We start from the raw sequence: 23,427 nt of genomic DNA, 5'->3' as shown, positions 1-23,427 counted from the left end.
GCTACTCTGGAAGTTCAAAATTAGGGACTATTAGCGCTCTTGAGTAGCTTTGCGCAAGTTTATGAAACAAACAAATAAAGAAAATGTACCATGAAGAAGAGTACATAAACAAGTCTAAGAGAGTGCAATAAAAATATTATAAAGTAGTTTCTTGAATTTCGCACAAAGTTACTTGAGGGCTATCTGCGTTAGACGTCCCCAATTTTGAATGGATAGAACTATTGAACAGCACCCACCGCTAACTCTTGGGATACCCTTTACTAACGAAAGGGCTTAATGTTAAGTGACAGGTTTCGATCCCTCAGATTGAGAGTCGAGCTCACTAACCACCAGGCCACATCAAGCCAATAAAAAAACACAACTACCAGAAGAAATTAAATAAATTAGTTTCGACACATTCGTGCGCCCTCTTCAGTCTTATGTTGTCTTCTTGCAGGAAAATGATCAACAATGTATACGTGACCCGAGGACTTTGGATTTTCTTAAGAACTAAGGTGGTCGGGACTTTGTGTAGCTTGAAGTAACCTTGGGAGGTTTTGAAATTAAACAAGCTCTTGATTGAACAGCTTCCAAAGATTCGATGTTTTATTTAGCTATTCGTTTTGTGTTAAATTACTGTTAATTTTCAGTTGATATCATAGCCAAAATCTCTGATACGAAAATAAAAATGACATTATTTGAGTTTCCATATTTAATGCCTTTTTATGTCCAAAATTTCTCTTTTTTAGCAATTATTCCAGTTTCACCTACATAATATTTCTAAAATTAGTTTCTCTAATTTCAAGTCTTCTGATAGATTGTTTTATTTAGTTTCGTTTTTTCACTAGCTTTATAACATGAAATTAACCTGAAAATATGATTTAACATCTTACGCAGTTTTGTAAATATAAATTTTCTAAACATAGTGATTTTGTTTGATTGTGGTTAAGCTCAAAGCTATACAATGAGCTATCCGTGCTCTTTCCAAAGAGGGTGATATATGCCCTCAAACACCGGGGTCTACACAAAAGCAACATATTTCGTACGCTATACCTATTGAATTGTAAAAACACTAAATTTGTTTCTCTAAAATAGTATAGATATTACTTCAAGTATCATGGAAAAATCACATCTTTAAACTTACTGTAAATACATAAACAATAACATAATTTTTAAAACATACTAATTCACCTACCTTCAAATACATCCAATCAAATTGATTAATTGGTTAAAAGCAGAAAAAACTTTCTAAAACTATTCTAAAATATCAATATTGGGGTTAGTCCCACCTTATAAGAACGAGGTTCCAGGCCACATGATTCCTTTGGAACTATTGTTGCTCACGCTCAAGTTGATGACCATCATTATGTACTATTATTCGAAACCCCAATTTCCTCTGTGTCAACCTTCTGCGAAGAACGGCGAGGCTAATCTTCACAGCATTTCTACATACCCTCTAATGTACGTAGCTAACAGCTTTCTAAGAACACAATTAAACCAACAAAGCCAGAAAACTCTATCGGAGCTGTACTAACGGAAATTTTACAGGCATGGTCGAATGGGATTACTGAAATTCTAGTTTATTCGCCCAGCTTCACATAAAAATTGTAGTTAATTTTGGCTTATGGGTGGAAATTTGTTAACCTATAGATTGGAGTCTTTGTCAACTTAAAATCCTCGTTTATTGTCTTGTTAACAGGACCAGGAAATACGTCTAGATTGATCCAATGGTTTTTGTGGTATGAGTAGTCTCCTTAACACGACATATCTAATTTGTCGAGGAGTGTTGTCCTGATTGGTCCAGAGTGTGATTCAGAGCCTTTTACTGTCCTGCTGAGTGAAATCGTTCGCTTTCCTAGAGTACATTTTTAGGCTCCTCTTTTTTGGAATATTTGGCTCTACATTGATTAACAATCCCTCTATACAAATATCCTTCCACATAAATAACTGCTCATATTCTTCAACCAGAAAGCGAACCGTGTCAGAATTTCACTTTCGAATGGCCGGGAATTATTCATAAACCAAATATATTCACACTAAACACGTGACGCAATGGCTCGCACTTAGGCGACACACCAATACGTTAACATATGTTTCTAAATTGCTAATACAAAGTGTAATTAACACTTTGTGACATAATAGTGCCATAAAATAGTTTTTAGTCTACTATATAGACACGTTTTCCCAGTTTACTACATCTCAATAATTCATTGATGTTTTAGTTTTCTCAACATGGTGTAGAATCAAGTTGGCCCAGTGTACTCTGTTGCATACAAGTCATATTTGCATTTGAAATTATCAATTACCAGTGAATATGGATATTTTAATCCACAACGTTTCAATTTACAAGTTCTTCAAAAATATGAGCCCAACAAATTATTATTTATGCAATGTCAGGCATTGCTTGAATAATAAAACAGTAACAGTTCAGGCATTATCACATTTTTTTTATCCATGTGTGAAAGAGAATATGAACCGGTAAAACGAAGTGTAGTTATACACTTACAATAATGTTTAGTAAACTGCCATATACAATGAGTTCCTCAATATTCACTTTAATAAATGTACGTGAATTTAGTATTTATATTTTTGCTCTTACAATTAAACTAGATACTATTGTAGACCAACTTCAAAAAGAACGCCACTTTTTCATACATTTTGACTTGAAAATCAACGATTCAAGCTATACAGTTATTTTTAATGAAGTTTCGTTACAAATACATTTAAGAAACATGAATAAAGATAAACGATAAACCTTCATAACAATTTTGGTGAAGATTCATCCACACCCTGCGAAGCAGTTACATGGATATATAACAGACAGTACTATTATATTTATATAGATATACACTTTGATACTTGTAAATAATGTTTCTTTCTACTGTTTATAAAGCTGCTTAGAATGTACTTATGTGTATTTGTTTCCGAAAGTAAATATACCAGATATTGATTTCGAAGAGCACGTGTAGCATGTAGAAATATATACTAATGAACGTTCATCTTCGTAAAGTTTACATGTTATGGAGTATGTGTCTATTTGAGATAATAGTATTTCTAAAAAGAGGTGATTCCGTGATTTTTATCTGCTCCAAGTATTTAAACAAGCTTGACGATAATGTCAAGCTGATTTGAAATTAAAAGAAAAATCTGTGCAGCTAACAATATAACATTAAATATTTGTTTCAAATCTAGTTTAATTTATCTTACTCAATTTATCGATGCATGTGTTTGATTTAATCTTCATCGTAATATACCGAGTACACTAGGATCACTCCATCGATCACTTATGGTAAGAATAAGCATGGCATCAAAACCGTATGTATGCATGCGGAGTGGATGCCATCCTTAGATAACTGATTAATCTCTTGAGAAATAAAAGGATGAATGGATTTGTTTGTTTGTTTTATGTTTTTTTACCAAGAAAATGCGATATTCGATCAAACACTGAAATGCAATGATACAATGTGTTTCTGTATAAGGAAAGATGCATGAATGTTATGTAATAGCGAATGATATAAATGGCAAATTTTAATGTACTGGAAAGTAAAACCAGTATTTACACAGAGAAAACTAAATTTTGCTGGATATAACTTTGTATTTGCATATATAATATTGAACTAAATCAGGTGTAGCTATTTATGACTTTTACCACTAGATGGCGCCCACCGAAGTGTTTGATTAAATATCATGTGACATCCTCACGATTGAACGATATAATTAACGAATAAAACCATAAGGTGTTTGTTATAGCAAAAAGAAAAATATATTTTGAAATTTTGTTTTACATGGAGATAAAAGAAATAAAGGAAAAATCATTTAGTTTCTAATAAAACGTTTCAAAATACAAAGTAGAATTAGAACTTTCTTTCTTCATGAGGTTTATATACTAAAATACAACAAGTTAATACTCATTATATTAAACCATTTACCTTACTTACCCAGAGAAATGAAACATAGTTAAGATGTACTAAAGAAAAGTATTACATTATATATCACCCCAATTGAAATGGTTTTGATTAAAAATAAGATTTCAATATTTCTTCGTCGAATGATGATTACTACAGAAATCCCTCTATCATATAGTTGTTAAACCTTAGTTAGTTCTTATAGTTGGATTTGTGCCAACATAATCCTGTAGCTTAAATTAAGTCTGATGCAATGATAATTTTTCATCTAATTAAAACTCACATAAAAGCTTCAGGTGTTTAGACTCTAATAATACATAGAAATTATGAAATTCGAATACCTGGTTTTTAAACTAGAGATATGTGACATTTTTCTATTAATCGTGTAATCACTTTCTTTCACTTAAGTCCCTGAAATATGTAAATTAGAAACTCCAGAATATAAATGAGAATTTTGTAAAATTAATCGACTTTCTTCTTCATGTTGTTTCAGATATAAATGATTAGGTTCATTAAGCTCTACGCTTCTGTGATTGTATGAAAAATAAGGTAATAAGGGATTGAACCTGAAAAATAATATTATAAAGGACTCTGCCATTATGATAATGAACAAATTTGTTTAAAACAATCCCCTCGTTAAAGATTTTTGATACTCTATAACTGTAGTTATATAACATATTATATGCTAAAATATATCATATAGGAACATTAAAGAATACTTTTATTCTAATATTTCATAAGAATAACCAAAAGTACATTGCCTAACAGCAGAATAGAGCTTGTTAATCGCTTATAAATTGTAAAAAAAATACTATGTGTATTGTTTCAATAGTATTTTAGGCAGTATAGATTTGGTAGAGTTTTTGTGGGCTTTTATAGACTTTTCCCTGTTCCGTGAGTGTGGCTGAGGTTTCGGCTTCTATACCCGAGCCTTTAACTTTGACCTAAATAAAGCATAAGTATAATTTCCGAAACGTTGTCCTACTCTAGAAATAAAAAGGACCAGTTCTTTATATCAAAACATCTACTATGTTTATTCTTCAAGCACAAAAGTGAACAATGGGCTTTCTGGGATGTGCCCACCACAAGGATAGAACCCTGAATTCTAACGTTATAAACCATCACCTTACTGCTTAGCCACAACTTAACATTGTCATGTCTAATATAATTCTCAAATTATCCTCTCGATCTGTTAATATTGGGAAACGGTACGTATCTGTACTACTAAATAAAATTGCACGCTAACTATTAAATGACGTTGGACCTCTCAAATGACAGCTCCTCCGAACAGAAAGACACGAATGTATCACATTGCACTTATTTCTCTCTAGTTATATAACAAAAAGTTTAAATTAATGAAATCGGCCTAATTCTATGTAATATTCATTGGTCAGTGCATATATACATACTTAACAGGATTCCTTTTAATCTTTCCAGTCACATAATATTCTCTATACCACGAACAGTAACATTACAATATTCCCACTAGACACCAAAAAGCTGCAGAACTCTAAACGATCTGACAAAAATAATTTTTTTCTTCATATCTATTTCTTAGTATTGGTACGTTAGATATACCAAATCCATAATGAACACATATGTTTTATATAGAGACGTGATGAAAGTTTTGTTTTAATATATATTATCACCTTATTATGTGACAATTATTTAAAAAAATTGCGAAATCTGAAAGTTAGTTGTCATGATTCTCTTGACAGTAGCAAATAAACATTTAAGCTCAAATATTTCTTCTAGTAATTAAGGTTTACATTATTTCTAAAATTACATGTAAGAAAGACGTAATACAGTAACGTTATCGAAGCATCCCTTAAGTCAATCTACAAGTGTTAATTAAGTAACGCTGATACGTGCTTTCAGTGTTATCACATGAGAATGAAGTCAGTAGAAGAAGATTAAAGGAACAAGAGAGATATCTGATGTTACTTATCTATACTTGTAATGTATCTGTGAAAAATGGAATTACTTGTTGTATGGAGTTTGTTAATCAAACACTTTCAGCCGCAAATAAACAACGATAATAGAACAATGTTTAAACAGCCATTAAAACAAAACTGATACTCTATAATCAATATGCATTATGATATGTAGCGGAGAAGTTTATCTTAAAGCCTCTAACTATTTGACTTTATAAAGGATGGAATTTAGGCATTCTTATACGCTCATTTTTATCATACCTTCTCAAATTATTGAGAAAATATACAATAAAATCAATAGTTTTATTTATATTATTTACATTCGTTATGACAGGTTCAAGACTGAAGAATTGTTCTACGTTAAAGCAAATATTACTCCCTATTTGAAAAAGTAATTAATAATACATAATTCCTTATCCGAGAAAGTAACTAACAATATACTTATTGAATAAATACAATAGTTCTGAGGCATTATTTACACTCCCGTTACACAACCAGAAACAAAAGGAAGACTTCCGTTTTGCCACAATATATATATATTTCATGCCCTATTTCCTCAGTATTTCCATAATTATTTCTAATACTGTACTTCTGATAGTTTAACGCCCTCACAATTTTATAATGAATCAAGATCTCTGAAGTAAATTATGCAGGTAATGGGATTGTGAAATCAAATAAAATTCATTGACGATAAAACGCTTAAATCATATGTTTAAGTAACATATGACAGACATGAATTATTCAATCTGTGAGGAAAGGAAAAAAGGTACGTTTTAGATTTCCACCAAATAACACTATAGGTAATGAGGTACCCAGCATAATTCTGAAGTATAATGTAATAAGGTAGCGATAAAGAATACAGTTTTTCTTCGTGTGTTTTTTTAATTTGACAGAAGATATTATTCAAAAATATATTGTACGTTTTTGTTTTTTACATTAGAAAAAAATCAAAATCTTCCAGTTTTTATTAAACTTGCTATCTTATATTAAATTGTACGAACCAATGAAATAGTCAGGAACCTACTGGTGAAAAACTATAAATTCGTCTTTATAAGGATATGCTTTTCCATATTCGTAATCACTTCCGAGAGAAGAAATCCAGATTTAATCACTTTATTCAGAAGTTAAAACTTTGTTAAATCTTCTATTAGATTTCTTTTTTCATGCACAGGACGAAAGCTTTGAGTACCATTTCGTGTTTCTAAAAGAGGCCACTGATATAGTTAGCTTAAATCATATAACTCGTTTGTGATATATTTGGTGTGTGAAATATTTATAAGCTATACTTGTTTCATTTTGTTTATAATAATTCATTTCGTAGACATAACTAACAATTTAAAAGCCATACATATCAACTAAATGGTGTGAGAGATGTTACTATAATAAAACATCAATAAAACTATAATAAAACATCAATAAAAGTTTAAATTTCAATGATGTTTATTATTACAATATTTTGTGTCGGTTTTTTTTGTTTTGTTTTGTTTTATTAATAGCATTGCTGATACCAATAACTTTGTTGCATTTTCCTTGCAGTAATTTTGTGTAACAAACTGTGGACTGGAAATGAAAGAGGATAACTAAAATTTAACTACGTGGGATTCGATAACTCGTATTATTATCAACTAACAAAGAAATTTCAGCTTAATTTTTAGTTTTTAAAATCGCATAAATACCATTACATTTTTTCTATTGGGAATAATTGCTTTTAATTTTATATAAACGTTATTCTGATAAATTTATCACACTAAGTACATGAAGATTAAGTTAATTTGTCGATAACAAGGAGTTTTTTCTTGTCATTCATGCATTTATATAATTACATAAATATATATTGTTTTTGCAGTTGCCTTGGCTGTAAAAATATTGCGTCTTTCAGTACCACAATCAGTTCAAAACGGAACAGACCACGTGATTTTAGACTGTGAGTATAATTATACTGCAAATGATCTCCGGCTCGTAGTCAAGTGGTTCTTTAACAACAACTTAGAGCCCATCTACCAGTGGATTCCTAAACTAAATTCAAGACATATTTCTGAAATGTTGATAAATAGGCTTGACCGCTCTTACAAAGTCAATTCTCCTGATCCCTACTTCCACTACCGAGCTCTCTATCTTCTACATCCTACGTTGGAAATTAGTGGTAAATATACATGCCAGGTATTGTCTCTTGCTGGTCATGATCAACAACACCAAAAAATGATCGTATATTGTAAGTATTTAAATATGTTCTTTCTTAACATAATATTAAAGGTATACTTAGGAGAAATAAAACATAGCTATCATTACGTTCACTTGCTTACAGGTTCTGTTTTTTGGAACTACTTATACATATTACTTTTGTAAAGTGTTTTAGTCGGTCGTCCTGTAAAATATTTTCAGCGTAATTCGAATGAATTATGTTTTTAAAATCTTAAATATAATAAATGATGTTGCATTTAAACATGGTCCATGTCCGAAGCTTTAATAGTAGACTACATATATATATATTAGTTGCTTTATTTGCCCTAAGTTTCTCACAAATGGGAAAAATTAATTTGGTATGTTTATTACTATGAGATTTGTATTTGAGAGAATTCATGAATTCATGAGAAGTATCATCTTTTAAGTTTCACAAACATGTGCTTGAAAGCAGTTTATCTACTTGCCTGTTTTTTAGTACTGTTATTTTGTCAGTTAAGTACACTTAGGTACGTTTAGAGTTAAATGCAGTTCATTAGGCTTAACATAACTAACTAATTTAGCTAACACTTGATTCACTTTCAAAAATCTCTATTACAAATATAAATAGCATTATGTTTCAGATTACAAACACAACATTTTATACAAATGCAATTAACATTTATTGAAAATAGATGAAAATATATTCATTTTAGCAATCATAAGTACTTGTAATTCCTTAATAAGTGTACATTGGTAGAGCAGTAGTAATATTTTGAACTCGCATTGTAAAAACCCTAGGTAAAATTCCCTGCGGTGGACAGAGCCAGATGATCCATTATGTAGCTTTGCATTGCAAAAAACACACAAAAAACAACTTATTAAGTTTCGGTTTAAACGCCAAAGTCCGACGGAACACTAAAATTCAAGAGGTCTAAACATTGTTATAAAAATCGCTTAAACTCAAGATGTTGTTTTCACATTTTTTTAAATTTGCACTTCGCATCCAAAACCAGAAGCATGTAAAAATAGCTTTTGAGATCTCCTTTTTTTCTCCAACAAGGCATTGCCAAAGCGTCTTCGTCAGTCGAACTGGACGATGTTTCTGATTTTGAATTCAAAATAAACGATTTAATACGAATGTGGAAAAAACCTAAAGTTTACGGATTTTCTTGTCGCAAACTTTAGGCATGACTGCTTATTAAGTAAGTGAAAATATCTCGTTGTAAAGTCACACCCAAATAAGTGATAAAATCAAATAATAATTGATTCTACTTTCCTCTCATTTTTCCTAGTTAGCGTAAATTAGTTACAATTCCATTAGATCTTTTATATAATATGACATTGAAAATAGAGAAGTTACAAACTTATATTTGCCTCCTATGAGGCCAACCAAGAATTTCATTGTTTTTATTACTCTATTAAATTAATTTTTAATTCATGATACGAATGTTCATAATATTATTTCATCACTTCAGCAGCTTGTGCTGTCCAAACAACACAAGTAGGGTAAAGTTATTTATGTGATTTTTACCATGTTTTTATTCTACGGCAAATACCAAGAATTTCATTGTTTTTACTCTATTAACTTTTAATACGCAATACATCTTGTGCACACCAAATCGTGCTCGAAAGGCTCCTTTCTAACGGTGTACCTTTCACTCTTAATACATATTCGATTCACAGACTAACATACAGAAAATACAGCGTTAATATATAATTTTATATTTCACTCAATTTGGTTTAATGTTCTACAGCTCTGTAGAGAAATTATCCAAGCTATTACACCGTGGATTACATTAACGGTACATCTCTTACAACACACTGCTCTGGCTTGTACACACACATGATCACTAGATATAAGTTTGCTCAATTACGTACGAAAAAGAAATCATTCTCTTCACATCTATAGCTCTTCTGGAATTTGACATACCGTAGTGTAAATCCAAATCCTTGCACATTAAACGTTACAACATCACAATCTGTAAACGCACACTAACACTCATAACATCATAACCTACTCCTTTTCAATAACACTTGCAACATTGCTTTATATAATTGTTCAATAACACTAACCTGTTCACTAAAACAAACAACAATACCGTCTGTAACTGCCTGCTATAACTCGCAAGGTCATAGCCTAGGCAGCCTACTGAAGTCATTCTAATGCCCTTCAAACTAGTCTTTGACAATATAAACACGGCGTATTATTGCAATATTGTCTTGGAAGGGCTTTTGTTCAACAAGTTGAAAATGCATCATTATGAGATGAGCATAGTTGGCAACAACGCTTTTTAGAAAAAAATCCAAATGAATGTGTATAATATCATTTTACTATTTCAGCAGCTTGTGCTGTCCAAATAACACAAGAGGGTAAAGTTATTTATGTGATTTTTACCATATTTTTATCCTACTGTTAGTAGTAGTAAAGAGGAAAATACGACTCCTCAGATCACGGCAAACATTCATTGTTCACAGTTTTTTCTTCAAGTGCTGTTAAAGCTATATTTTTCTGGTTGCATTTGAGGAAAACTATCTTTCAGCTTGGTTATTGAAAAGTTTGGTTTTGCATGAGTGATTGGAGGTGGCTGAATCTGTTGTAAGAAATTTTCAGTTGAGACAGCCTAATGCTGCTAGCCAAAGAAATAACGAAGTTTCAGCTATACGGACATCAACTATTATATCTTTAAAAGACACCAAGACCCTTTCTCCCACTCATTGTCTTGCAGAACAGTAACTATATTTCTGCTTTTATAAGGCTTATATTTGTAATTTTATGGATGGTTCTACAAATTTATTCAAATGTCTAGTCTGTTTATAACGTAAGCGTGTACAACACATAAGCAGGTATAGATATAAGTATTCCATACAATATTCTATAAGAAATTAATTGAGAAATGTGAAGAAAAATAGTTTCATTCAATTGTAATTTTGGTGTGTTTCTACACCTAAAGAGACTCATTCCTTCACTAACTTAGGTTTTTATATCACAACATTTAGTTTCCTGTATTGCATACAAATAGAACTTCAGATGTGACTGCCACAGGTCAAGCTTAGAAGATGAGTTCTGGTGTTGAGACAGAATTGTCTTCGGTAGTTGTTTTTCGCGAACAAATGTTTAACTTGAAATGTTGATCCCACACACCTCTAATGTGAAGCATATAAAAGACAAATTAATAGAAACTTCAAGAAAACAAAAATATTTGCATTCAAACGTAACTATTTAACATTACTTTAAATATGTTCAAACAGACAACACAAATATATAATGTGTAAAAACATATATATATATGTGGTATTTCTGGAAAACTATATTACATAATGGAGAATAGAAGACATTTCCGAAAATTAAAATTAACACATTATTTAACTCATGGATTATAAATGATATTTCCGAAATTTAGCTTTTAATCGTGATTAACAAGCTGAAACCTGTCACAAAAATATGACTCATAAAACCGTTAACAGAGCTTAAATTTAAAATTACGGTGTAAAATCATATTTAAAGAAAATAGAAATAATCTCAAACAATATAATACTATCGCGTTGTGTATTGTCAGGTAACGTACAACGACAATATTAAAACAATAATTAAAACTTTCAAGGGTTGGTAAAATACGTTAAAAACTGATTAAGAAGGTTTAAACGTAAAATAATAGTGTGATAAAAATACAAATCTAATAATATTAAGAATACACAAATAATCAATATAGCTTTTAATAAGGTAAATCCACCTGAAAATATAAACCAAATTAAAATGAAAACAACTTATACGTTTAGGACTTTTATAAATTTTCTATGGAGAAAACATTTTATTTTATATAGATAAACTTAAAGAAAGATACAATGGCATATAGCTTAATAGTTTGTATATCTTCTATGACCCTATGGTATAGTTACGTTCTATATATGCTACACAGAACGCCTTGCATTAAATGTTATACATTATTTACTCAACGCACTCTAAGTTCAGTCTTTTTTCTTCTCCCAATCCGATTTACGTTTTAAAGCAGAACACACTAATTTTTGTTTAGAATTTTGGCTGGTCGTTAATATCTTTTATAAGTAATCCAGTACTTTAACATATTTTTAATGGTATAAATATATTTAAGCTGATAAATGGAAAAATTCAAGTTGCATTTTCTTTTTATAGTTAGAAAAGACATGGTTACAATAGATTGTTCATTTTTTTTGATTCGAAAAGCGAACATGATTTACTATCTCGGATAGTCATTATAACTATCAGGTTAATTCATCTAGGATTTTAATTTTAGTTTGAAAAAGTTACATATTGGTTCTAATTGTACACGTTCACGGAAAACCGGCTGTTTTCTTGACACAATTGAACAATGATATTTAAAGTCTAGGAATACAGAACTAGCACCAAACTTCCGATAGCACCAAACAAAGAATCTAGCAAAATCCTTAATGAACGTTGTTTTTCTTAGTTGAAAGCTACAAAATGGGATATCTGCACTCTGTTCATCGCAAAGAATCAAACCCCAGATTTTAGCCTTTTAAAATCATAGGTTACCGCTGATCCACCTGGGAACCCCTCCTTAATTGAAATTTAGCTTCTGGCGGAAGCTAAATGTAATTTTTTAAGTTCATTTTGGAAGGGAACTTTCAGACGTAAGTATTATTAATGGATTTGCCTAAATTGTCTTCAATAAACCTTTATCAAAGCCCAAAAGACTAGAAGTAACATCTGTAATATATCAGATAAGTAAAGCTTTACCTTCCATGAAATAAACGAATAGTACCATAAATACAACAGCAATGTTATTAACAACATCCACCCTTTCTATTTGCAATTAGTATCAAACGAAAGAAAATCATTCGGCTTGTCACAAAGAAGTGGCCTCAAAGAAATGAAATTACTGTTTAAAGAAAAAGTTAGCAGTAGCATGGTATAACAACAAAATTTTGTAGTCTTATATAGATTTGTGCCCTTTTATTAGACTCATCATGATGTCAAAACTCTCTTTGGTTGCAATCGATTCAAGAAAGACACGTGTTCAGAATGAAACTGTATAGATTTGTTTTTTTTCTGGAAAAATGGCGACACTTATGCTTCGAATGTTTGCTAGGATGTGTACTAGCAAATGATTTAATAACCTGTCCAAGATTCAGCAAATTGATTTCATTGTTGAGTTATATGTTGAAAACTTCTTGCTGACAGAGATTAATCTGGTAAATAATAAAATTCTTACCTGCCACTATTTTTGGCTGAAGATTTTCTTAAAGTATAATCTGTTAGATTTTGTTTGTTACACACTGGGCTATCTGTGCTGTATTAATCACGGCTCTCAAAACCCGATTTTAGCATCATAAATCCTCAGACTTGTCAACGAGCCACTGGTAGGTTACTTACCCGATTTTAGCATCATAAACTCTCAGACTTATCAATGAGCCACTGATAGGTTACTTACCCGATTTTAACATAATAAATCCTCAGACACATCACTGAGCCACTGGTAGGTTACTTACCCGATTTTAGCATCATAAACTCTCAGACTTATCAATGAGCCACTGATAGGTTACTTACCCGATTTTAACATAATAAATCCTCAGACACATCACTGAGCGACTAGTAGGTTACTTTCTTTCTTCAGTTATCTTTATAGCTTTGCTTTACACATTCTAGACTGTGTCGCACTTTGCAAATTTATATCTTGTGGAACCACTTAAAATATCTTTGGCTTTATTAACATAACTTTCAATGATCATGGAAATCAATTCTATACTTTCATCTCCCTCTTGAACTGTGATATTCTTGCATTTTACATTACTTTTATTATTTTGTTTTCTTTACGCAATAATTTAACATTAAAATTAATGTCTTCCATTTTCGCACTTAAGTCGGTTTCCAGTATAAGCACTTGTTTAGTTTCATAAAAGGTTTGACTGGAGTGTGTCAGTAAACAATCTAGTGCACAAGTTTCAAGAAGAAACAGGATGTGAATTAGTATCACGGTTTATACCAGCAAGAAAAGGCTTGATTAAACAAATCCTTAAAGATAGAACATAAATTCATTCTTAACTGTGAGCACTATTAGCTGATTTTTAAATAATTCAAAATTCCTAGAACAGTTTGGTTTGTTATGAATTTCGCGCAAAGCTAAACGAGGGCTATCTGCGTTAGCCGTCCCTAATTTAGCAGTGTAAGACTAGAGGGAAGGCAGCTAGTCATCACCACCCACCGCCAACTCTTGGGCTACTCTTTTACCAACGAATAGTTGGATTGACCGTCACTTTATAACACCCCCAAGGCTGAACGGGTGAGCATGTTTGGTGTGATGGTGATTCGAACCCGCGACCCGCAGATTGTGAGTTGAGCGCCCGAACCACCTGGCCTTGCCGGGCCTCACAGGAAAGACTAGAAGCTTATTTACACTTAGGGTAAATATACGCAAACACGTTTCATTATTCTAAATGAAGAAGCATATTCTATAATACTATATAATGACTCGTTTTTTTCTATCTAGATTATGTTTTTATCATTCTGAGAAATTTCTAAATAACAAAAACTGATAGTTTTAACCTGAGAGGCACCTTTCTTAGCACATGGACTAAACGTTTAGGTCAAAAGCCCTAAAGTTTCTGTATAGTTTTCCTAATTTTGAACGTTTAACCAAAGCAAAGACAGCCAGTCAGCAACACCCCCATTTACAAGGGTTTTGTCTGCTTTGAAATGAAGAACCGAATTGACCGTTACTTTTATAACATATCTAAAGCTGAAAATATTGAACATGTGCAGAGGCATAATGACACGAGCATTTTAGTCTAGACCACGCCCTATCAAATATTAAAATTGAACCTCTATGTACTTGTTAAAAATATTATTAACATTATGTTTACCAAATTATTCATTTTAGTACTCACGCAATACCTTTCATAAAAATGTATTTGGCAGAAATACATTTTTAATTATTGATGATTTAATGTTATTGATAACTTAAAATACGAGCATATGTTTTCACTATGTTTATTTTCTATTTCTGTCTTGCATTCCGGGCTTACGTTTTTATTCTCTTTCACTCTGAATGATATAAAAAAAACCTTCTTTGTGAATTCCTTAAAGATGGAATATCAGAAACATATCTATATATTACTGGTTGAGTGTGATTATTTATGACATTGAAAACCCTTGTTTTTTAACATACAAAATGATCTATTGTTGCTTTTTTTAATTATAAACAAGTTTTCAGACAAATACTCCATAATTGTTACAAATGTTGCGTATACTAGTCACCAAAAAGTACAAACATACAACATAAAGATTTTTTAAGTAAACTTAAATATCTGCTGACAAAGTAAATTAACAAATGCTAGATTACAGATAAAGGTGTAAACACGTAGGTTAGCATTTTATTTGCATTGTAGCTAATCAATAAAAAGCAGACCAAAGCTATACCCTTTTATAAATTCCTAATGGTTAACTACAATGTTATTTTAATTTGGAAAACAATCATCTGCTGTCTTAAAATAACAACTGATCATTGATCAGAACAGAACTACAAAGTTGCATTATTTCATGCTGAGATACTTTGATTAAAGGAGAAAGTAGAAATAAACAGTGTCGTGATCCCTCTATTAGGTACATCTTTATTTAGTATGTTTGATGACATCTCAACCATAGTGGACATTTGTTTGATCCCTCTATTAGGTACATCTTTATTTAGTATGTTTGATGACATCTCAACCATAGTGGACATTTGTTTGATCCCTCTATTAGGTACATCTTTATTTAGTATGTTTGATGACATCTCAACCATAGTGGACATTTGTTTTTGTGATACACCACAATAAGAATGAAAGTGAGTAGTTTTCAAGAAATACAGATTGGCATATGCGGATAAAATAAAGTAAAACGTTGAAATTTAATGAATCTGAAGTGATTCACCACTAATGGTGTAGAGCGACATCACAAATTACAGAACAGTATAACAACTTTAAACTTATATTTACTGCTTCTAGGAACCTTTGGTATTGGTAAGTATAATAAAAATAAAGCAGTACCAATAGTACTAAATAAAAGCAATATAAGCATTGAAATGTCAACAACTATTTTAAATACAACTTTCAAATAGTCTTAGGAACTTGTTTTAGGTATTGCGTTTAGATACAGTAGGCAGATAATGAAACTCTTCATTATCATTGGGTTTCTGAGTCATACCTTCCATACTGCTAGAGCCGATCTGATACCTCTATTGTTCAGCATCTAACCTTCAGGCCAGATGCCAAACATATTGATAAATGTATAAACATTAGATGTGAATTTTGGGCGATATGTCAGCTCAAAAAGGAAATTCACCAATTTAATTCTTACAAATGAACTCGTTTGTCTTCTATCACACGAATTACATGATATTCAGTTCGATCATGTTCGAGACAATTAAGCCATTTAACTCTACACATTTGATTACATTGATGTATGGTTGATCATTCTAATAAGAATTTCGTCATCGAAGTAACTAACAAAATTAAAGGTACACTACTGACAATCGGATATTCTGAACCAATTTCTTTAACGTTGTAGAAATGTATGTGAAACGTTGAACATTTTTCCGCCGGGTCTTAAACAATTCAATCAAATCGCTTCCTTCTAATTAATTCTAAACTTAAGTCCAACCTTTTGATTTGTTTAAATATTAGAAAGAAAAACTCTTCACTCTGGTACGATGTGCTTGTTATAGCCACTTTTTTACACGAAAAACTCCGGTTGAATGTATATGAACAATGTAAATTATTTGATTTGTACATAAAGTCACGGCACACTTGGGCTCGGACAACATATTATGTAATTTTCCTGCTCAACCACCATATGATTACTACATTCAAAATTAAAATATATCCAATGCTTTCTCAACTACTAAAAAGATTAGGATAAGAAAATTGCAAGTTGCCGTGTGATAGAAAGGTATTTAGAAGATAAACTTTCTTGTTAATACATGAAGGAGGCCAGACATGTCCTGATAGTTAGGGCTCTCAACTCACAATATGCGAGTCACGGGTTCAAATCCTGTCACCGAATCAGCTCGCTCCTTCAGCCGTGAGGGGTTATAATGTGACGGTCAATACAACTTAAAGAGTAGGCCAAAAGTTGGCGGTGGGTGGTGTTGACTATCTTCATTACCTCTAGGCTATCATTTCTACATTAGGGACGGCTAGAGCAGATAAAACGCAAGTAGCTTTACTCGAAATTCAACAACAACATCTGTTTACGCAAAATTCAACAACAACATCTGAAGAAGAAATAGATCATTACAACGATGAAAACTAAACATACCTGTAAAATAAAGCAAATATTGATCATTCAAGTATTGTACAACACGAACCAGGACGAAAATCAGATTCGTCACGGTATCTCAAGTTTTTTGTACAGGTGAACTTGATAGGTGTAAAAAGGTTCCTTTAGAACTAATATTACCTGTAAATCAACACTACCACTGCTGTTTTCACATTAGATAGGGGAACCTCTACAGCTTTTGTTCTCAAGTAAAGAATACTTGTATCTCTGTAGTCGGTCCTTCTGCTCTCATTCTCTGTACCGTATTGAATTAGGTATTGCTAGCCTCTCTCTCACATGCTCAAACAACCAATTAATAGGCTTATTTTTCGATAGCGACAGCAATTCAGTCACATTCCGTCAGTCTGTCAACCTCTTTTTTATTGTCTGCCAGTCGCTCAGTTGTCACGAATGTGCTCATTTAAAAAACTTATGACTAGAATAGGGCGTACAAGAAGTTCCACATTTTACTGATTTCAGTCTCACGGGAGTAACTTTCTATATAAACTAAATATGTTATACGTATTCAGATAGGTGCCAACAAGTATGAAGATAACTACGATTACGATGACAAGAAAATTAATTAATCATAGAAGAGTTACTCTAGCACTCACTAATGCAACTGGAGTCTTTATGTTTTCTATCTAACGTAATAAAGTATACTTATGTATGTAATGGTGTCTTAGTAATATATAAAACATTACATAGAAGAGTTTGTTTGTTTTGGAGCAAAACCACGTTGGGTTATCTGCTATATCCAACACGAGAAATTGAGCCCCAGATTTTAGCGTTCTAAGGTATTGCTAGTACTGTGAATTGTTGGGAGGATGTAATTATTAAAAACTCATATTTCTACAGATTTATTATAAGTAATACAAACACTTAGTTTAACAGAAGATAATTTCATTTGATTGTAAGTACACTATACAGCTAATAACACATTTATGAAGAGTTTTATAAAACAATAGACAAATTATGATATTAATGTAGTTTATAGATAAGTAATTCGTCCTTAAATTGAAAAGTAAAGAAATTGAAAGAAAATGTGTTAAATCGTTCTCTTTGGAAATAAATATGTCACTTGCCTTGTTGTTTAATGTACTATTACCATGAGGTTGATATTTTCTTCCAATCAATCTCCTAAATACTATACATTTATTAGACGAATTGAAGTTTAAATTCGGAAATGCTTTACTTTTAATATACCTTTTACAAACAACGTGTTAACGCAGGACAAAACATATTACAAACTGTTCTTTTTTTCTTTTTGCAGCTCAGGCTAAGACATTTTCATTTTCTCACACTAAAGTTTCTAGTTTAGAAACTGACATATCTTGCGAAGCAATGGGTCTGTTCCCCCAACCTGATATCTCCGTTAGCGCAATCCTCCCCAAACACTTCAAAGATCCATTCTTACAAGCACCTAAGAAATTCGTCAACATTACAAAAGAGCTTTATTCCATTTGGATCAGTGGAACCTTTAATCAAAAGGATTTTCCGAAGACAGATAAAATAGTTCTACAGTGTGAAGTGCATATTCCAGAAACAGATTACAAAGTGTCCAAAGAACTATCCTTTTACACAGGTAACATGTTTTACTCCATATAATATTTATTTCTCAGTTTTAAAGAAGATTTCTAGTATAGTTCCACTGATAAAAAAAACTGTTTCCTTTCTAAACAATTAAATCGATTCTGTTTACCAGTAAGAATACATATATGTATATGCATAACTAAGTGAGTAAAGAAATCTAGCTTGCGTCTATATGGATCAATTTTAAGTTTTTCTAAACCATGAATCAATTAAAGCATATATAACTTTAGAAGGAACTAATACACGTTTTTTAATATACGTACACTGTACTGTGTTTTTCTATTTTCTCGAAATTTTGGAGAAATTTATTATATATTTTTTATTCTTATGGAAGCGTAATTTATTTCCTGCAGATTATGTGAGAACTATGAACACAACTAGAGGCTGTTTATTCGGAAATTTCCTTAGATAAAAGATTTTAGATTCTAATTATTGAAGTTGATCATAGTGAAAGCATGCATGACTTCCCACTAAGTGCTACCAAAATAAAAGAAACTCGATTTGGGAATACGTGACATTAAAAAAAATATATAAACATAGTGGAAAAGATTGTAATGAATTACTTCTCAACTGTGAAATTAAACTACTAGAGTCTTTATAAAGGTTCGTTGGAGAACATAAAACAGCAAATGTTTTCACAAACGATCAACCTGATTTTACTGTTTTAATCCGAATATGCTGTTGGATTCAACGAGTGAAAAACGCAATTTCTAATTTACCTAAAACAAATAAACTTGAAATGGATGGTTTGTAACATTTTATTCTTATAGATAGTTTTCCATATACAGCTGAACAGAAATTCTATCTAAATAGTTCCTACTTTATACTAGCGCGAAGTTTGATTACAAGTAATTACATCACTAATTAAACTTTAATGAACTCTCGATACACAAGCAAATTTAATTAAACTTATGGTATACAGTCAGGTATAGAGAAAACTATTTTCCTGTTTAACAAAAAGCTTAATAAGGGATATATATACCCTTTCAAAATAAAAATCTGATAAAAGATTATGCACATCTCATGATTTTTATTTTGACAGAAAATTGATTATATTTATACAGGTTTCGATATTTTAAATAATCCAAATCTGAAATATGATACGTATAAGATTTTTTTTTCAAAATCCAACACAGCGATTTGAATTTCAATTATTTTACTTCCAGAAACTACATTTAAAATAATGTTAAGCTGTAGTGAGTGATCTAGCTCTATTGGATATGTTACATAATGACTGCTTCCAATTATTTAAACTCTGGTTGAAGTAAATCTGTACTGGCTTCATCAAAACAAAAATCCATCTTACTTTCAAACACGCTTTGTAACTTAAAACTATTTTGGAGATATAATGAAAATACAACAGTATTAACTGTATTGAAACATAAGATAAAGATGAAATATTCTTGGCAGTCTCGCGTGTTTTTTTTTATTGTAAATTAAGTAATCAGATTGGATCAACTGTATACTGTAATTCCTTACACCCTTTTCTTTCTGCAGGACTTGCAACAGTCAATAAAGGTAAGACATCAAATTTATTATTCTATTCTCTAATAGAATTCCATATGTAGTTCATAGAAATTCATTAAATTTTACAAACAAAACAAAGTCAGGTGTACATACAAATATGGATTCATAAGCTATCCATAAGTATCTTTCTCTACATATGTACCTTTGTAACGTTTCTAAGGACTGAAACATGAATTTATCTTTTATAGTCAATTCTAGTTTAAAAATGGGCCGTACTCCTGGGAATTTTTTGGTTAAGAACTACAACTTTAATGAGTACCTTTAAACAGTTGAATAGTTAGGATTATTCTGGATTATTATTGTACATCTCGCAATTATTTTCAGTTTGATCAGAGTTTTGAACATATCAATCATCAGAAATATCCAAACCTTCTGTGGTGTATTTGAAAAACAATGTATGATAATAGTTCATTCATTTTGACTTCCAGTTTACTAAAGATCTTCCTGAAAGATGACAACTTAGGAGGTTTTATTACATACAAAATTAATGTTAATATTATTTCGATTATAACGATAGGCTATGACAGCAATGTTACTATGTAAATTTTAACTCTTTATATCAAAATTATACAATGTTCTTTGCTCTTGACTTAATATATATGAATTGTGCATGGCTAATTCAAAAAGGCTCTCTCTCTATATATATATATATGTACATATATATGTGTGTGTGTGTGTAAAAATAAATTTTGGTTGTGTGAAATAATTGCAATATAATAATTAATCGACAATCACTCCCAATTTTTTTATTAACTCAAGAATTAAAAAAAAAACGTTTGCATGCTAACAAAAAAGATGCCCGTGGTGGGCAGAGCACAGATAGCCCATTGTGTAGCTTTGTGCTTAATTACAAACAACAACAACAAAAAAGATGAAAATAACTGCGAGTGTTTTTATTGTTATTTACATTTCCCGACTTTATGGCTACGAAAAATGATCACTTACACAATCGTTATAAAATATATTAAGTTGGTTTAAGGTTAATTGTGCTTTAAATAAATTAATTGATTTATTAGACTCAACGAAATCACATTTGTATACCCGAATACCATCATAGAGTATGCTTTCCTATTTATCGATGGGGGTACTATATTTTAACGCTTAATCATAATAATCGATCAGAGTAGCCCAAGAGTTGACGATTGGTTGTGTTGACTAGCTGCTTTCCCTCTAACCTAACACTTCAGATCAGGTAGCACAAATTTCTATCGAGTAGCTTTGAGCGAAATTAAACAAACTGTCCGTGTTTGTTTATATATTTATTATTACTTAGCTAACAACAGCTTTCAAAACAGACCGCCCCTCAGTGGCACAGCGGTATGTCTGCGAACTTACAATGCTAGAAACCGGTTTTCGATACCCGTGGTGGGCAGAGCACAGATATCCCATTGTGTAGCTTGTGCTTAATTACAAACAAACAGACTAAATATAGATTTGAAAGGCATGTTTACACAGGTCTGTTTTGTTTGTTTGTAATTAAGCACAAAGCTACTCAATGAGCTGTCTGTGCTCTGCCCACCACGGGTATCGAAACCAGCATTCTAGCGTTGTAAGTCCGCAGACATACCGCTGTGCCACTGGGGGGCATATTTAGTCTGACACAACTTACTTTCAAGGACATTTCAAATAGTTTCACAGATTAATTGGTTTAAAATCATGTTTGAAGATGTACCAACAAGTATGTACTTAAAGAGATAACAAAGAGGGAAGTTGCTGATGTGTTCAGGACAACAAATTTTAAGGCTTAGAATATATTAAAAACTCTGCTTTTTGTTATTAAATAGATTTTGGTACAAATTAACACTTCACAATATGGGGTAATGTCACACTTGAATCGTTACCTTCTCCAAAATTTCAATCGTAAGTAGTTATATAAGTAATAGAGAATACTTAAGTGAACAAAAACGTATCAATATACATTTGTTGTTGTGGATCTTATAAGTGCTGATGTAAATTAAGAGTTAAGCAAGAAATTGGGTAAAATAATATTTAGAAAGGGGAGTAATTTTCAAAAATACTTGCATATATTTTAATAATAAGTACAAACTTACATCAGGAATACATGACCAGATTGAGCATATTTCTTAGTCTAGCCAGCGATTCTTTTTGCATGACATCATAATGTATTCTAGCTGCCTGTATTATTTTGTATGTCTTGCATTCTAGGTTTTGTTAGTTCTACCATAACAATCCATTCAGTAAAATAGTGTACCTAACGTGTAAGGTAGTCTTCCATAAGTAATCCGTTCAGTAAAATAGTGTACTTAACGTGTAAGGTAGTCTTCCATAAGTAATCCGGTCAGTAAAACAGTGTACCTAACGTGTAAGGTAGTCTTCCATAAGTAATCCGTTCAGTACAATAGTGTACTTAACGTGTAAGGTAGTCTTCCATAAGTAATCCGTTCAGTAAAATAGTGTACCTAACGTGTAAGGTAGTCTTCCATAAGTAATCCGTTCAGTAAAATAGTTTACTTAACGTGTAAGGTAGTCTTCCATAAGTAATCCGTTTAGTAAAATAGTGTACTTAACGTGTAATGTAGTCTTCCATAAGTAATCCGTTCAGTAAAATAGTGTACCTTACATGTATGGTAATTTTCCATAAGCAATCCGTTCAGTAAATAGTGTGCATAACGTGCAAGGTAGTTTTCCACAAGCAATCCATTCAGCAAAATAGTATACCTAACATGTATAGTAATTTTTCATAAGCAATCCGTTCAGTAAAATAGTATACCTAACGTGTATTGTAGTTTTGTCAAAAGCAATCCGTTCAGTAAAATAGTATACCTAACGTGTATGGTAGTTTACTTTTTATATTTCACCATATTTGGTACATGAGAGGTATTGTTGAATAACCTAAATATAAAAAATAAATTTTTTTTCGTACAAGACTAGTGTTATATTATTGATAACTTAAAACAAATATATGGTTTAGCCTGAAAATAAAATGTTATCTTTAGTAAATTCGCCAATAATTCAGTCAAAAAATTCAATTGTTGTCAATCATCGGACAAAAATTAAAATATTAATTTTTATTGTT

General features: G+C 31.4%; 1 protein-coding gene across 2 annotated transcripts in view; it reads left to right on the top strand.

Annotated features, from left to right (window-relative positions):
• The window catches only part of LOC111089786, a 40,557-nt gene that overhangs the window by 14,313 nt on the left and 2,817 nt on the right, over nucleotides 1–23,427 (top strand). The window contains exons 2-4 of one of the 2 annotated variants that reach the window (XM_022402871.1): nucleotides 7,665–8,030; nucleotides 18,580–18,855; nucleotides 20,361–20,381. In XM_022402871.1, coding sequence (XP_022258579.1) covers nucleotides 7,665–8,030; nucleotides 18,580–18,855; nucleotides 20,361–20,381 — 663 coding nt within the window. Of the gene's footprint in view, nucleotides 1–7,664; nucleotides 8,031–18,543; nucleotides 18,856–20,360; nucleotides 20,382–23,427 lie in introns of both variants that reach the window. The other variant, XM_022402866.1, reaches the window with a different exon arrangement.

Source organism: Limulus polyphemus, unplaced genomic scaffold (assembly GCF_000517525.1).
Source record: "Limulus polyphemus unplaced genomic scaffold, Limulus_polyphemus-2.1.2 Scaffold129, whole genome shotgun sequence".
Classification (NCBI taxonomy): domain Eukaryota; kingdom Metazoa; phylum Arthropoda; class Merostomata; order Xiphosura; family Limulidae; genus Limulus; species Limulus polyphemus.
This window is presented reverse-complemented; position numbering and strand designations above follow the sequence as displayed.